The sequence below is a fragment of the Prionailurus viverrinus genome, chromosome D2 (genome assembly GCF_022837055.1).
Source record: "Prionailurus viverrinus isolate Anna chromosome D2, UM_Priviv_1.0, whole genome shotgun sequence".
NCBI classification, from domain to species: Eukaryota; Metazoa; Chordata; class Mammalia; order Carnivora; family Felidae; genus Prionailurus; species Prionailurus viverrinus.
Genome location: NC_062571.1, coordinates 55,691,588 through 55,709,298, shown reverse-complemented (window position 1 = coordinate 55,709,298; position 17,711 = coordinate 55,691,588). Strand labels below are relative to the sequence as shown.

Here is a 17,711-nt window from a genome sequence, read left to right as displayed (position 1 = left end):
AGACAGAGGCCTGCCTCCCATGTTGACAAATCTTGCCATCAATCTGGTTCTTCACATGCTCTTCACATCCAAGTAGGAGGCAGTTTAACCTGCGTAACTCTATTCACTGAGCCAGCAAACTTCTATGAGGCAACCAAGTCAGATGCTGTGCTGGTTATAATTTAACATGGATTTTGTGATTATTTGATTAATGATTATCTCTTCCACTAGACTATAAGCTCCATGAAAGTAAGGACTTTGCCAGTCTTGCTCATTGGCATAAACCCAGGACCTAAAATAAGAGTAGATGGTCTGTTTTGTATCTTAAAATCCTCATATATGGACAAAACATAAAAAACTCTTAAATATGCAAAACAAACAGAGGGTTGCTGGAAGGGTTGTGGGAGGGGGGATGGGCTAAATGGGTAAGGGGCATTAAGGAATCTACTCCTGAAATCATTATTGCACTATATGCTAACTAACTTGGATGTAAATTTAAAAATAAATTAAATTAAAAATAAATAAAAATGTTTAAAAAAGAGTAGATGGCCAATGACTATTTGTTAAGTGAATAAGTTGAGTAATGAATAAAATGCATGCAATGACATATGAAATCCAGGCCCTGTCCTCAACATGATTACCACCTCAGTAGCTGGGCAAGTAAACAACACATCAGTACAAGAAGGAGTTCTTGTGTTTTTCTAGATGTGGCGTGGGCATGAGGCCACTACTTCTCCAGTAAGGCAGAATCCAAACTGGGTCAGGTAGGAAGATGACAGGACTGCATCAGCAGAATGGGAGGGTTGACCTGGGCTGGGTTAGACAAGGGTGGGGTAGATGGGAAGAAGCAGGGATAAAATGGCAATTTGTCACCAGGCAGACAGGCCGCAAAGATGATAATATATGATCTATCAATCCTGAGTGTCCACAGTGGGCCAGGACTCCTGCTCAGCACTTCACGTTTGCATTTATTTATCCCAATTAGTTCTTGCGGTAACCCATGAGATACTGAGCCTTGTGCAAGAGAACCTCAAAGGCCCTCATTTTGTTTATCTATAAGATGAGGATAATCTTTCATTCCTTAGAGCAGTCCTGGAAGAAAAAATGGAAATGATTTATAAACTGCAAGCACTATATTAGAATGATAGAATTCCTCAGGACTTGGTCCTTGCCCTCTTCTTGCTTTTTACCCCTTTCCTATAATTTCATATACTTCTAGGACTTCACTACATCAATGCCATAAGAACCATATCTTTAGTCTAGACCCATACTGTTCAATAAGGCAGCCCTTGAAATAGCCCTTGTGGCTATTGAGCCCTTGAAATGTTGACTACAGGTGACCCTTGAACAACACAGATTTGAACTATGCAGGTCCATTTATACATGGATTCTTTTCAGTAAATACAGTACAATACTGTAAATGTATTTTCCCTTATTATGATTTTCTTTTTTAAATTTATTTATTTAAATTCAAGTTAGTTAACATACAGTGCAGTCTTGGTTTCAGGAATAGAACCCAGTGATTCATCACTTATATATAATACCCAGTGCTCATCCCAACAAGTGCCCTCCTTAATGTCCATCACCCATTTAGCCCATCCCCTGACCTAATTACCCCTCCAGCAACCCTCAGTTTGCTCTCTGTATTTAAGAGTCTCTTGTGGTTTGCTTCCCTCTCTGTTTTTATCTTATTTTTCTTTTCTTATGATTTGCTTCTTTCTTCTTTCTTTCCTTTTCTTTCTTTCTTTCTTTCTTTCTTTCTTTCTTTCTTTCTTTCTTTCTTTTTGAGAGAGAGATAGAGAGCACAAGTGAGGGAGGGGCAGAGAGAGAGAGAGGAGACAGAGAAGCAGGGATTGTGCTCACCCAAGTGGGGACTTGAATCCACAAACTGTGAGATCATGACTTGAGCTGAAGTCAGATGCTTAACAACTGAACCACCACCGAGGTGCCCTCTTCTTATTTTCATAACATTTTCTTTTCTCAAGCTGACTTTATTGTATGAATACGGTATATAATACATACAACATACAAAATATGTGTGAATCATATTTTATGTTTATGTTATTGGTAAGGCTTCTGGTCAAGAGTAGGCAATTAAGTTTTTGGGGAATCAAAACTTATACATGGATTTTTGACTGTGTGGCAGGGAATGGTACTCCTAACCACCCATGTTGTTCAAGGGCCAACCATAGTCTGTATTAACATGTGACTTAAGTTAAAAATTGCATTGGATTTTGAAAATAGCATGAAAAAAGGAATGGGAAATGTTTCATTAATAATTATTTTGATGGAATGTTGAAATAATATTTTGGATATAATGAATTGCACTACATTAAAATTTAATTAATGCATTTAATTACATCGTTATTAAAATTAATTTCACCTCTTTCTACTTTTTAAAAGTGCTGCTCCTAGAAAAATTAAAATGTGGCTTGCATTATACTTCTCATAACCAGTGTGGGTCTACACCTCTTCTATGAGGTCTAGATCTGATTATCCAACTGCTTTGACATTTCTCCTTGGATGTCCAAGACCTCAAAAACAAAAACATTTTTCTTCAGAAACTTAACTCAAAACCTTCTCCCCCTTCCAAATTACTGTAATAGCCTAGTCTCCTACATCTGCTCTTATCCTCCCACCCTCTACTTCATTGCAGCCAGAGTGATCTCTGCAAAACACAAATCTGGTGTTACTGTCCTTCCCATTGCTCTTAGGATTAAAACTAAAACCCTCAACCTGATTTGCAAGAAACAGACTGCACCACCTCTCTCACCATCTTTATCTGTGAGATTCTTGGACTTGCTTTCCTTTTGCCTGGAATACTCTCTATTCGTCTCTACCTCAGCTAACTTCCTCTTATTTATTTATTTATTTATTTATTTATTTACTTACTTACTTATTTATTTATTTATTTATTAAAGTAGACTCAAGCCCAGTGCAGAGCCCAATTTGGGGGATGAACTCACAACACTGAGATCAAGACCTGAGCCAAGATCAGGAGTTGAATGTTTAACCAGCTGAACTTCTCAGGTGCCCCTAAATCAGCTAACTTCGAAAAGTAAGGTATGTTCATTCCTTTAAAAAAAAAAAAAGGTTTTTTTTTAATGTTTATTCATTTTTGAGACAGAGACAGAGAGACAGAGAGACAGAGAGCATGAGTGGGGGAGGGGCAAAGAGAGAGGGAGACACAGAATCTGAAGCAGGCTCCAGGCTCTGAGCTGTCAGCAGAGCCCGACACGGAGCTCAAACTCATGAACCTTGAGACCATGACCTAAGTTGGACACTTAACCGACTGAGCCATACAGGCACCCCTAACTCAGCTAACTTCTAATCATCCTTCAAACATTATTGTAAATGTGATTTCTTTCAAGGAAGACTGCCTGGCTTTCACTTGGTGGCATTCAGCACAACTATAATTAATAATTTGTGCCATCTATTAAATGCGTTTCCTTCCCCAGATAGTAAGCTCAATCATATCTATACTGGCTTCCCAATTGTGTAGCCCAGTGCCTAACAGATACTTAATACATAATTGTTGATACATGAATCTGTGAACAAAGATCTGCTAAGTAAGGTATGGTCATAAAGAGATGATGTTATATATTTTTATTTTATTTTAATTCCAGTATAGTTACATACAATGTTATATTAGTTTCAGGTGTAGAATATAGTGATTCAACAATTTTACACATTACTCAGTGCTCATCATGATAAGTGTACTCTTAATCTCCTTCACCTATTTCACTCATCTCCCCACCCAACCTGCCCTCTGGTAACGATCAGTTTGTTGTCTATAGTTGAGTCTGTTTTTTGGGTTGTCTCTTTTTTGTTTGTTTCTTAAATTCCACAGATAAGTGAAAACATATGGCATTTGTCTTTCCCTGACTCATTTCATTTAGCATTATACTCTCTATCTTTAGCACTATCCATGTTGTTGCAAATGGCAAGATTTAATTCTTTTTATGGATGAATAATATTCCATATGTATGATATATATACCATATATATGTGTGTGTTTTCCACAGTGCTTTCCACAGTGGATGTGCCAGTTTGCATTCCCACCAATAGTGCACAATGGTTCCCTTTTCCCACATCCTCACCAACACTTGTTGTTCTTTGTGTTTTTGAGTCTAGGCATTCTAACAGGTGTGAGGTGATTATCTCGTGGTTTTGATTGACACATCCCCGATGATAAGTGATGTTGAGCATCTTTTCATGTGTCTGTTGGCCATCTGTATGTCTTCTTTAGAGAAATGTCTGTACACGTCTTCTGTCCATTTTTAATCGGATTATCTGGTTTTTTGGTGTTGAGCTGTATAAGTTTTTTATATATTTTGAATAGTAACACTTTACTAGATATGTCATTTGAAAATATCATCTCCCACCCAGTAGGCTGTCTTTTTTTAGTTTTGTTGATTGTTTCCTTTGCTGTGCAGTTTTTATTTTGAAGAAATCCCAATAGATTATTTTTGCTTTTGTTTCCCTTGCTTCAGAAGACATATCAAGAAAAATGTTGCTACATGGGGCGCCTGGGTGGCGCAGTCGGTTAAGCGTCCGACTTCAGCCAGGTCACGATCTCGCAGTCCGGGAGTTTGAGCCCCGCGTCGGGCTCTGGGCTGATGGCTCAGAGCCTGGAGCCTGTTTCCGATTCTGTGTCTCCCTCTCTCTCTGCCCCTCCCCCGTTCATGCTCTGTCTCTCTCTGTCCCAAAAATAAATAAACGTTGAAAAAAAAAAAAGAAAGAAAGAAAAATGTTGCTACAGCTGATGTGAAAGAAATTACTGCATGTGTTCTCTTCTAGTATTTTTATGGTTTCAGGTCTCACATTTAGGTCCTTAATCAATTTTGAGTTTCTTTTTTGTAGTCCAGTTTCATTCTTTTGCATGTATGTGTCCAGTATTCCCAACACCATTTGTTGAAGAAACTTCTTCCCATTGCACATTCTTGCCACCTTTGTCAAAGATTAATTTACCATATAATTATGGGTTTGTTTCTGGGCTCTTGATTCTGTTCTAATGATCTGTGTGTCTATTTTTGTGCCAGTACCACACCATTTTCAAGAGTACAGCTTTGTAGTATATTTTGAAATCTGGGATTCTGATATCTCTGGTTTTGTTCTTCTTTTTCAAGATTGCTTTGGTTATTCAGGGTCTTTGTGGTTACATACACATTTTTGTATTGTTTGTTCTTGTTCCGTGAAAATACTATTAGTATTTTGATAGGGATTGCATTAAATCTGTAGATTGCTTTGGGTAGTATGGACATTTCAACAATATTGGTTCTCTCAATCCATGAGCATGGAATATCTTTCATTTGCTTGTGTTATCTTCAATTTCTTTCATCAGTGTTTGATAGTTCTCAGAGTACAAGACTTTCACTTCCCTGGTTAAGTTTATTCCTAGGCATTTTATTTTTTTGGTGCAATTGTAAAGGGATATTTTTCTTACATTCTCTTTCTGCTACTTCTTATTATTGTATAGATATGCAATGGATTTCTGTATATTGATTTTGTATCCTCTGACCTTACTGAATTCATTTATCAGTTTTAGTAGTTTTTTGGTGGAGTCTTTAGGGTTTTCTATATATAGTATCATGTCATCTGCAAATAGTGAAAGTTTTCCTTCTTCCTTACCAATCTGGATACCATTTTGTTTCTTTTTCTTGTCCGATTGCTGTGGCTAGGACTTCTAGTACCATGTTGAATAAAATGGTGAGTGGACATCCTTGTCTTATTCCTGACATTAGGGGGAAAGCTTTTCACTATTGAGCTGTTAGCTGTGGGGTTTTTTTTAAAGATATTATTTTTAGGTAATCTCTACACCCATAGTGGAGCTTGAACTCACAACCCCAAGATCAAGAGTAACATGCTCTACTGACTGAGTCAGCCAGGCATCCCAGCTGTGGGTTTTTTATATACAGTCTTTACTATGTTTATGCATGTTCCCTCTAAACATACTTTGTTGAGGGTTTTTGTCATGGATGGATATTATACTTTGTTGCATTCTTTTTCTGCATCTATTGAGATGATAATATGGTTTTTATCCTTTCTCTTGCAGATGTGATATATCATGCTGATTGATTTGTGGATATTAAACTACCTTAAAGCCCAGGAATAAATCCCACTTGATTGTAGTGAATGACTTAATGTATTGTTGGATTTGGTTTGCTAATATTTTATTGAGGATTTTTGCATCTATGTTCATCAGAGATATTAGCCTGTAGTTGTCTTTTTTTGTAGTGTCTTTATCTGGTTTTGGTATCAGGGTAATGATGGCCTCATAGAATGAATTTGGAAGCTTTCCTTCCTCTTCTATTTTTGGGAATAGTTTGAGAAAAATAGGTATTAGCTCTTTAAATGTTTGGTAGAGGGGCATCTGGCTGGCTCAGTTGGTAGAGCATGTGACTCTTGATTTTGGGATTGTAAATTCGAGCCCCACGTTGGGTGTAGAGATTATTTAATAAAATCTTTAAAATACACACACACATACCTACATACATAGATGTTTAGTAGAATTCATGTCTTAAGCCGTCTGGTCCTGGATTTGTGTTTGTTGGGAGTTTTTTGATTACTATTTCAATTTCTTTGTTGGTAATAGGTCTACTCAAATTTTCTATTTATTCCTGATTCAAATTTGGGAGGCTATGTTTCTAGGAATTTGTCCATTTCTTCTAGGTTGCCCAGTTTGTTGTCATATAATTTTTCATAATATTCTCTTATAATCCTTTATATTTCTGTGGTATTGGTATTTCTCCTCTTTCATTTTTTGATTTTGTTTATTTGAGTCATCTCTTTCTCTCTCTCTCTCTCTCTTTGATGAGCCTGGATAAAGATTTATCAAGTTGGTTGATCTTTTTAAAGAACCAGCTCTGGTTTCATTGATATGTTCTATTGTCATTTTTAGTTGCCACTGAGTTTATTTCTGCTCTAATCTTTAATATTTCCTTCCTCCTACTCGTTTGGGGTTTTGTTTCTTATTCTTCTAGCTCCTTTAGGTGTAAGATTAGGTTGTTTATTTAAGATTTTTCTTGTTTTTTGAGTTAGGCCTGTATTGGTATGAACTTCCCTCTTAGAACAACTTTGCTGCATCCCCCAAATTTTGAACAATTATGTTTTCATTTGCATTTGTCTCCATGTATTTATTTCCTCTTTGATTTCTTGGTTGACCCACTCATTGTTTAGTAGCATGGTATTTAACTTCCATATATCTGTGCTCTTTCCAGATTCTTGCTTGTGGTTGATTTCTAGTTTCAGAGTGTTGTAGTCCAAAAAGATCCATGGTATGACTTCAGTATTTTTTAATTTATTGAGACTTGCTTTGTAGCCTAATATGTGATCTATTCTGGAGAACATTCTGTGTGCACTTGAAAAGAATGTGTATTCTGTGGGCACCTGGGTGGCTCAGTCAACTGAGTGTCTGACTTTGGCTCAGGTCATGATCTCGCTGTTCATGGGTTCCTGCTTCCTACTTTTCTTACTCCCGCCTATGATCTTTCCTTACCACTCAAAGAGATCCTCCTGGATCTGGATTTCTGTTTCCTTCCGTAGATTCAGGAGGTTTTCAGCTATTTCTTCAAATAAATTTTCTGCCCCCCTTTACACTCTCTTCTCCTTCTGGGAGCCCTATAATTCAAATGTTTTTATGCTTGATGGTGTTGCTGAGTTCCCTAAGTCTGTTTTTATTTTTTTCTCCCATTCAGCTTGATGGCTTCCCATTACTCCGCCCTCTAGGTCACTGATCCATTCTTCTGCTTCCTCTAGTCTACTATTTATTCCATCTAGTGTATTTTTTATTTCAATTTGAGTACTTCATCTCTGATTGGTTCTTTTTTTGTTTTCTATTTCTTTGTTAAGGATGTCACTCTTTTCTCAAGTCCAGTGGGTATCTTTATGACCATTAATTTAAATTCTCTGTCAGGCATATTACTTATCTCTGTTTGTTATCTCTTGCTGTGATTTTGTTCTGTTCTTTTCTTTGGGACAAATTCCTCTGTCTCCTCATTTTATCTAATTCTCTGCATTTTTTTCTTCTCTGTGTTAAGAAAGATAGCTACATCCCCTGTACTTGAAAGTAATGGCCTTATAAAGAAGAGGTCCTGTAGTGCCCTGGCGTGCAGTGTTCCCTGTTCACCAGAACCTGGCACTTCAGGGGTGTCTCCTATGTGTGATGCATGTGCCCTGCTGTTGTGGCTGAGCCACTTTTTACTTCAGTCCAATTATCTGCAATGGCTCTCTTTGCCTGTTGTGGGCAGGGTTTGGTCCCTGTGCTATTAGTGGGCCAGTCTGGGGTCACCTTTGGCTTGAGTTGAGTCAGACCAGGGGTTGGCCAGAGATGCATTAGCACAAACTGCAGGGTGTTTCTTGTGTTGTCTTCTGAGAGACTTTCATTGGTTGAAGGGGCCCACAGTCAGACCAGATATCTGCCCCAGCCCACTGCTAGGGCTGCAGGCAGACTGGTGTGTGTGGTTATCTTTTCTCCCTGGGGCAGGAGTCACTTTGGAGTGGTGCTGGGTCATCAGGGCTGCTTACACATTGCTGGGCTTGTTGCACCACTTTGGATGGGCTCTGGTCAAGGGCATATTGGACGGGGCAGGTACACAGAAGAATGTAGGGCTGGGGGGCTGGGGCACACAGTGTTAGCAAGGTTTGTGTAGGTCTGCTGTGGAAGGGGACCTGTAGCCACCAGAACCAAGGCTGGCTGGATTAGAGGGAGTAGATCCCAAGAAGCACTTGGGAGCAGGGTGGGTTGTGTTAGCAAGGTCTGTTGTGATAGACCTGGAGTGAGACACCTGCATGTCCTCAGGAGAACACAAGGGTGGGGGCAGGCTGTTAGCAAGTTAGCTAGTGTTGGAACAGTGCTGGTTCACAGGTGTCCATGTGTTTATGTTGGGAGGTGGGGGAGGGAGATGGCATCTACCAGCTCCTTTGTTCCTGGAGAAGTCTCTCAATGATCCCTACCCTTCCAAGCACATGCTCTGAGATTAGTAAACAAATCTCCCTCCTGCACACCCCAGGTGATTTTCAAACTGCTGCTTCTAGGTTGTATCTCCAGGGGCTGTTTGTTGTGCTATCTTTTTAAGGCTGGGGACTTAGTTTCCTCTCACCATCCCAGCTCTTCCAGAACTGAGCTCACTAATTTTCAAAGTTCCAGGTGTAGGCCCCTGCTTCACATGCAGGATCCCCGTGCCTGAGGTGCTTGGTGTGAGAGTCTTGTCCTCTCCCCTTTCCATGCCTGTATTGTTCTTCCCTCCCACAGACAGTCGCACAGTTCCATTTAGCTTCTAAACACATCTCTGCCCTTCCTACCCTCTGCAATGTGGTCCCCTTCTCTACATTTTTTAAAAATTTTTTTTTAACTTTTATTTATTTTTTGTGACAGAGAGAGACAGAGCATGAACAGGGGAGGAGCAGAGAGAGAGGGAGACACAGAATCTGAAATAGGCTCCAGGCTCTGAGCTGTCAGCACAGAGCCCGACACGGGGCTCGAACTCACGGACCGTGAGATCATGACCTGAGCCGAAGTCGAACGCTTAACCGACCAAGCCACCCAGGCGCCCCTACCCTTCTCTACATTTAACTGTGGAAAGTCTGTTCTGCCAGTCTTCAGATCACTTTCTTGGTTACTTACACTGATGTAGGTGTTATCTTGTTCCATGGAACAAGATGAGCTTAGGGTCCTCCTACTCCATCTTCCCCAGAAGTTTGATGTTATACATTTTTCAAACAAATGTACCAGGTACAAATATCAAAATAAGTGTTATTCTTTAAATCATTTTTGAAAGGAAATAAACTGATTCCAACAAACTACTCAAAGCACTCAAGTAGCTCATGATATTTGGGATGATCCTGGTATTAGTTTACAAACCACCCAAGAAAAGAGTCTCGTTTATTGCTCCTTATTTTAGATTATATAATATTTAATCATATACCTTATTCATCAAACTTAGTTTTGAATGATTTAAGAGATATTATCAAAGAGTATGCTCCAAAGCAGCAATGTCCAATTAAATTTTCTGCAGCAATGGAAATGTTCTATGTCTGCACTGTCCAATTTAGTAGCCACCAGCCACATGAGGCTATTGAATACTTGGAATGTGGCTGGCACAATTAAAAGACAAAATCTTTCATTTTAATTAACTTGAGTTGAAATAGCTGTATAGGGCTAATGACTATCAAATTGGGTAGCATACATAGCTTAAAGCCATCACCAAAGACAAGTGCCTAAAATACTTTTGCCCTCAATATATGCCAGCAATCTTATTAAAATTAATGTATGACCTTAATAAATAGCTAACTTGCATATATAAATTGATCTTTGTGTTAAATAAACCAGTGATATTGCTATAAAGATTCATTTCATATGCCAGTGCCTACTCTTCAAATACTCATACTTTTTATTTAAAGACTTTGTTCCATTTTGTGGGTCCAGTACAACACAGAATCACAACAGAGTCAATGGTGACCACTGTGATTGCAGAAGTATTCTTTGGGAACACGGAGCTCAGGTCTGTCATGGATTTTGCCTCCTAGACAGTCCCCCTCTCCAATGATGCAATAATGAACATGTAAAAAGGTCAAATCAAGAAGGCATGTACTTTTGGAGCTGGTAAACAAATAGCAGAACCAAGATGTCACGAGACTTCAACTGTGAGTGAAGTTTTGCCAAGAGAGCCGACATCACTCAACATTAAAAGGCAAGAGACCATCGACAATGAGATAATATCAGCCTTCTGTGCTGACAAAGGGGCTGCTGTGCACAGTTCCACTGAGTTGAGTTTGTGTTGCAAAGGAATGCCAATGTAATATCCAGGCCTCTGCTATACAGCAACTGATTTGGGTGGGTGGCAAAAGTTTTAGAAGCCCGGCATATGCATCCATCTTTCCAGTCTCACAGTTTAGTAACTTCAAATACAAGAAAATATACTTTTGAAGATGTATTCCAGAGCCTCCATGGTCAAGTTAACTTCTGAACATATGTACAATTCATGTACATACGTGCCAATATGTACAACATTAGCATATTAATATATTCTGGGCCATTTTAGTTTTATTTACTTGTAGATTAATTTCAATGAAAGTTTAAAAAGGTGTGTTTACAACATAAATTTACATTTACCATGTGCTTATTACTTAACAGATTAAATAATGACCACATTATAAGGCACTCATGAGACATTCATGTTTTAGAAATTTTACTTTGATGAGTTTGAAAGGAAGCAGAAATAAATCACAACAGAGTTAATGACCCTAATTATTTTTAAAAATTTATTTATTTAATTCAAGTTAGTTAACATACAGTGTAGTATTGATTTCAGGAGTAGAACCCATTGATTCTGTCACTTACATATAACGCCCAGTGCTCATCCCAGCAAGTGGCCTCCATAATGCCCATCACTCATTTAGCCCATCCCCCCAACCTACCTCCCCTCCAGCAACCCTCAGTTTATTTTCTGTGTTTAAGAGTCTCTTATGGGTTGCCTCCTCTGTTTTTGTCTTATTTTTCCTTCTCTTCCCCTATGTTCATCTGTTTTGTTTCTTAAATTCCACATAGGAGTGGGGCACCTGGGTGGCTCAGTCGGTTAAGCGTCCGACTTCGGCTCAGGTCATGATCTCACAGTTTGTGAGTTCGAGCCCCACATTGAGCTCTGTGCTGACAGCTTAGAGCCTGGAGCCTGCTTCAAATTCTACGTCTCCCTCTTTCTCTGTTCCTCCCCTGCTCATGCTCTGTCTCTCTCTCCTTCAAAAATAAATAAAAACATTAAAAAAATTTTTTTTTAATTCCACATATGAGTGAAATTATATATTTGTCTTTCTCTGACTGACTTATTTCGCTTAAATAATACACTCTAGTGCCATCCATGTTGTTGTAAATGGCAAAATTTCATTCTTATTTTCAATGATATTAACTAGCTCTTCAAATGTTGGAAATTTCCCAAGAAATCTGTCCACCCATGAATTCATTTCAAATTACTATATTCGATACATGTATATTTTCTTTGCATTTTTAAAACTGATTTTGCTTCTTTCTTTAGTATTTTGGAGATGAGGAACAGATCTTCTCCACATTCTTTGACCTTCAAAGTGCTTTATACAATGCTAATAAATTTTATTATTTTGGTGACAGTAGTAATTGAATAAGAAGAACAAAGAGTACAGTGTTGTGACACATCCACAGTGAAACAATGAGTAAGAAGTAGAGATAGTACTAGATCAGAGAATATCAGCACAAAATATTCCCACAAAATACTAGCGCATATCTGGATGTAGTGAATTAAGTATCTGTTTCTGTTAAAGTACTAATAATAATTATTGCTGAACAAGCATAAACACAATTCTCTTCCTACCACTAATTGATTCAAGGCATTCTCTCTTCCAGAATGAACATTGTTTCCATTTTACCCCCTTAATTCAGTGGATATTGACTTGCTCCTGAGCTGCCAGAACCTCCACTCCTCCTGAAAGCTCTGATTTACCATAACTTCCTTCCCTCGCCCAACCCCAACCAGACCCCCTCAAGATTTGATTTACCTTAACATTTTCTGGCAATGGTTTGTTCTGGGTCAGCCCCACAGCGATCAAAGCAATCACAGCCATGATAGAGGAGAAGCCAAGGATGATCAGTATATTTCTAGAACAAAAACTCTTCAGTTCAGACTCTAAAATCAAAAGCATAAAAGGAAATATCAGTAAGAAGTCAACAAACATTGACTTTTCCTCCACTTTCTGTATGGTCTTGTGCTAGCTATCTGGAGACATCAAAGATAGATTAAGGTCCATCTTTATTCATAAAACACTTGCAAAGTAATAGGTAAATAATTCAAGAACAAAAGGATTTGTTTGTTCTGTGATGAGGACCAAGACTGAATTAGTGGCTTTGGTAAGGAGAATGGACAGAATTGGGTCAGTGGTCAGATAAGGAATGAGGAGACAGAAGAATCCCAAATTGGCAGTTTAATAGGTCATATAGGTCTATCAGGACACAAGTAACAAATAACAAAAAAGCAAGAATCGTCCTCATTTCTCAAATATACCACAAAATGTTTAAGATGTTAAAAAGTATTTTTAAAAAAAGATGTTAAAAAGTATTCAGAATATATCATCAAACATGAAACTCCCACTACCTCAAGATATTTTCTGGCTTGATATCCCCTTGCATTTCAGCCACATTATATGTTGTAATTGGTAATAGCATAGAGGCTGTGGAGTTTTGAACATATCATCATTCCCATTATCTCATCTATTCTGTTCTTAACCTGTCATGGGACATAAAAAAGCTCCAAGCAAAGAATTAGATAAAAGGCAAAAATTACTTCGATCATTATGAAGACAGCATATAGCAGAAGTGAACAAGAAATGGAATGCTGCCCACTCCCTCCATTCTAACAACTCACTCTCTTCCTCTTTCAACTTCCCAAACTATCCCTAAACTTTTTTCTTAGACTTTGAAGAAGAAGGATAGGATAAAGCAATAAAGAAGCACGTGAAATGAGATGGGTTCTACAGAAGAGACTGCACTTCTCTAAAGACAGGGCATGGGATTAAAACAGCTGAAAGAGGAGCCCAATTGAGTCTTTCCCTCTGGGTTTCCCTCTTGATCATCAGCAGCTACTGCATACTGAAACAGGAGTTCCTCCTTAAGCTTTTGAGCAGAAGCTTGGATTTAATCCAAAGAACTGTAACTGCATGGGTCTCCAGTCTGCTCATCAACCTCTAGTATCTTGACCAATCTTTACCCATCAGACCAAACAGTACAAAACTTAGGAGAAAAAGTTTTAACAAAATCATTAGCTACTGCTTCCAAACACAGCAACAATAGATGAAATATACAGCACTTCCCCCACCCCTTCTCCTTCTCAAAAGAACTTCAATTTTGTTCAGATGCTTGCCATTCCTCCAAGCGGTCCACATACCTCATGGGAAAAGGATACAACCCTCAAGCTCAGGGTCAAGCCTGATTGTTGTGCATAATCTCATTCCCTCACCAATGACTAGTTCAACAATGGATATGTACCCAAAAATAGTCCATGAGATCCTAGAGGAAGGCTGCTGGGGCAAGTTCAGGAAAAGAAAGGCAGCATTCTCGTCTTCCTCAGACATTACCCTGCCTGGATAGGATGACATCCAATGATGGCAGAACACAGAGACGGAGAGAACTTAAGTTTTTAATGGCATTTTGTACTGGTGAAACAACAAATCCTGATCCAGTCCTCCCATGAGACTTATGCTTTGGCCCAGTTAGAGTCAATATTTTAATACTTTGAAGCCAAAACATCCTAATATAACTGGTATGACAGAAGTCTGTTTGATGCCAGGGTTCTGGAGTCTGGAAAAGAGCATCCCCTAGGTACTACCTGCCTCAGTTCCCAAAGTTATGATATTGACAATCACAACTCGTAACAAGCAGCACTTTGGATGAACAATTACAAATCAAATACCAAGGGTAGCGCACTGCAGCAATGTTTCTACTTTAATTGAATTTTGAATGCTCTACTCCCTCAAGCTGTTCCCAAAAAATCTACCTATTAAGTTGTTTTGTTCTCATAAGTATGACAATTTTGCTTTCTCACTTTCCTTCCACATCCATTGGGCACTAATCTTAGTGGTGAAAAAGACCAACAAGGTCCCCACTCTTTGGAGTTCACAATCTAGCTGGGGAGATAAATAAACCAGAACAGAAGTGACAAATAAGTGACTTCAGGTCATGATACATGCTAAGAAGAAATTTAAACTAAGGAATGTTTACAGTTTAATGGAAATTAAGTAATGGGATATGCAGCAAAGTTGTGGTGGGAGAATTAAACTGAAGCAGGAAAGCCTCTCCAAGAAGGTGACATTTGAGCTGATACCTGGATGTTGAGCTATGAGAAGGAGTAACAACATTTCAGAAAAAGGGGACAGCAACTGCAAAAGCCCTGAAGTAGGAAACAGCTCAATGTGACTGTTTCTTCAATTTCCTAATGAGATTATTTACTAACATCATTATTCCTGAACAGTTGGAAATATACTTTCCCACATTTACCCAGGTTTTCGATGACATCCATATTATTAGAACGTATTGAAGACTTTCATCATATTCTTATTAAAGATAAGACAAGAAAAAGAACTTGAAGAGAAAGCTAAGGAACTTTTCATACACGTTTTTTAAAATAAACCAAAAAAATAATGGCTCAGTTTGTTTTTTATGTAACTGGCTAGATTCCCAGGGAGGAGTAATTAAAATACTACCATGTTTTCTATGGATTATGGCAGGTAGTTTTCCAAAGCCCTGATCACATGCAGGAATCCAGACTCTTCTTAGGAGGTGGTCCTAGATGTACCACTAAACACAAGGGTCCAGGTGGGACTTAGCTGTGTTGTGCTCATAAAAAGGGAACCACTTAGGTTACTACCCCTCTTCTCTGGCCCCCAGAAACCTTTCAGATGTCATGACTGCTTTTATCAAATCCTGTTATGGAAAATTCACAGTGACTGTGTCTCCCAGACTCCTTGAAAAGCCCTTAATTTGCCTTGTGGATAACAGAAATTTGGTTTCTATCACACTATGTGAAATACGATTTCAAAAACCAATTTCAAGAAACATTTTATATCAGAATATCTAATGGCAAAGTGTTGTGTTTGTTTTCCTTTGAATTGTCTCACTATACTGGAAAATTCAAGATTATTACTTCCTTCTCATTTTCCCCTTTCATATGATGAGCAGGGAAATGTTTCTATTTAAGATGAGAGAACCAAGTAGAAAGTTCAGCTCTCACTTGAGACACAAAACTGAAGGAAACCCAAGCTTTGAGAAAACCGATTGATTTCAAGCCAATCAGCTATGTCTGAGGAAAAAAACCAAAAACAAAAAATGATGTTTTTATTCTTATGCAACAGCCATCCTGACATCTATAGTTAGCATCCTATTAAAGTGAAGATCAGTCTTATTTAGTTTTGTCCTTAGCGAAAATTCTGCTGAACAGAGAAATCCTGGCATCTCTACTTCATGATATCAAAGATGTAATATCTTAAAATTTTACTATATGAATAAAAAGATTTGGAGTGTTGGAAGATGTGGTGGCTTTCAGGCAAAAACAACCCAAGTTTTACTCTGCAGATCCTGTGTGACTCACTAGATTCAGACCGTTTCCAATTTGATGGGTCACATCCGGACTAAGCTTGGCTCATCACATAGAAGAAGAGCAAACACAGACAAGCACTGGTAAGTAAACACCAGTAGAGTGCTGTAGCCCTTGATGTGGGCATTGACAAAGCCCAGTGACAGGACAGTCACTGAAGTTCAAGGGACTGGTCCTAATCTGGCCCCACCATTCCCCCAAATCCCAGCGTCAAAGTCCCTGCTCCATTTCTCCTATCTTCCTTCTTTTCCATCAAGTAGTTGTTCTTGGTGACACACATTTAGGTTGTTCTCACACTTCAGGGTTTTAAGATCTTTCTCAATTCTCAGTTCATTCCAGGTGCCTTAGACCCACCCTCTTCTGTGGTGATATCCACTCTGGTCCAGTCACTTCCACCTCTGCTACGACAGACCTTTCTTATACCTTCCACCCCTTCCAGTGCCCTTCCCTATCAGAATCCATCCATGTATGGCTGCAGAAATCTCCCATAACTGACATTCCCATGGTTCTTCCTGATCAAGAGTCTAAGGTAGCTTCCTGTGGGCTGTCAGATGAAAGCCATACTGATCTACCTAGACCTCTCAACCCTCTGGAAATGTAAGCCCTTTCTATCTCACCATTCCAAGAAGCAGATGTTTTTCTTCAAGATCATACTGCCTGACATCATGTTCACTAGAATGTAAATATCCTGAGTGCAGGGACTTTTCTTCTGGCTTGTTCATTGCCATATTCCCAGTATAATGAATAAATAAATCTTCAGATTCTTCTCCTGAGAATCTGAAATTTCTATCACTTAGAATTCTATTCCCCTCTTTCTCCACTTCTTTTTCCTTGTCTCTTTTAAAATCAAGCTCAATAGCCAGACTTCAAGCTGTATTACAAAGCTGTAATCATCAAGACAGGATGGTACTGGCACAAAAACAGACACTCAGATCAATGGAACATAGTAGATGACCCAGAAGTGGACCCACAAGTGTATGGCCAACTAATTGTTGACAAAGCAGGAAAGAATATCCAATGGAATACAGACAGTCTCTTCAGCAAGTGGTGCTGGGAAAACTGGACAGCGACATGCAGAAAAATGAACCTCAACCACTTTCTTACACCATACACAAAAATAAACTCAAAATGGATGAAAGGCCTAAATGTAAGACAGGAGGCCATCAGAATCCTCGAGGAGAAAGCAGGCAACAACCTCTTTGATCTTGGCCACAGCAACTTCTTATTCAACAAGTCTCTGGAGGCAAGGGAAACAAAAGCAAAAATGAACTACCGGGACCTCATCAAAATAAAAAGCCTCTGCACAGCGAAGGAAACAATCAGCAAAACTAAAAGGCAACCGACAGAATGGGAGAAGATATTTGCAAATGACGTATCAGATAAAGGGTTAGTATCCAAAATCTCTAAGAACTCATCAAACGCAACACCCAAAAAACAAATAATCCAGTGAGGAAATGGGCAAAAGACATGAATAGATAGTTTTCCAAAGAAGACATCCAGATAGCCAACCAACACATGAAAAAATGCTCAACATCACTCATCATCAGGGAAACACAAAGCAAAACCACAATGAGATGCCACCTCACACCAGTCAGAATGGCTAACATTAACAACTCAGGC

The 17,711-nt window shown here is 38.8% G+C and overlaps 1 protein-coding gene across 4 annotated transcripts in view; it reads right to left on the bottom strand.

Moving 5' to 3' along the window:
* The window catches only part of ENTPD1 (ectonucleoside triphosphate diphosphohydrolase 1), a 90,057-nt gene that overhangs the window by 31,385 nt on the left and 40,961 nt on the right, over positions 1-17,711 (bottom strand). For all 4 annotated transcript variants that reach the window (XM_047824835.1, XM_047824833.1, XM_047824836.1 and 1 more), the window contains one exon: positions 12,505-12,632. In XM_047824835.1, the coding sequence (XP_047680791.1) occupies positions 12,505-12,570 (66 nt within the window). In that variant the 5' untranslated portion in view covers positions 12,571-12,632. The remainder of the gene's footprint in view (positions 1-12,504; positions 12,633-17,711) is intronic.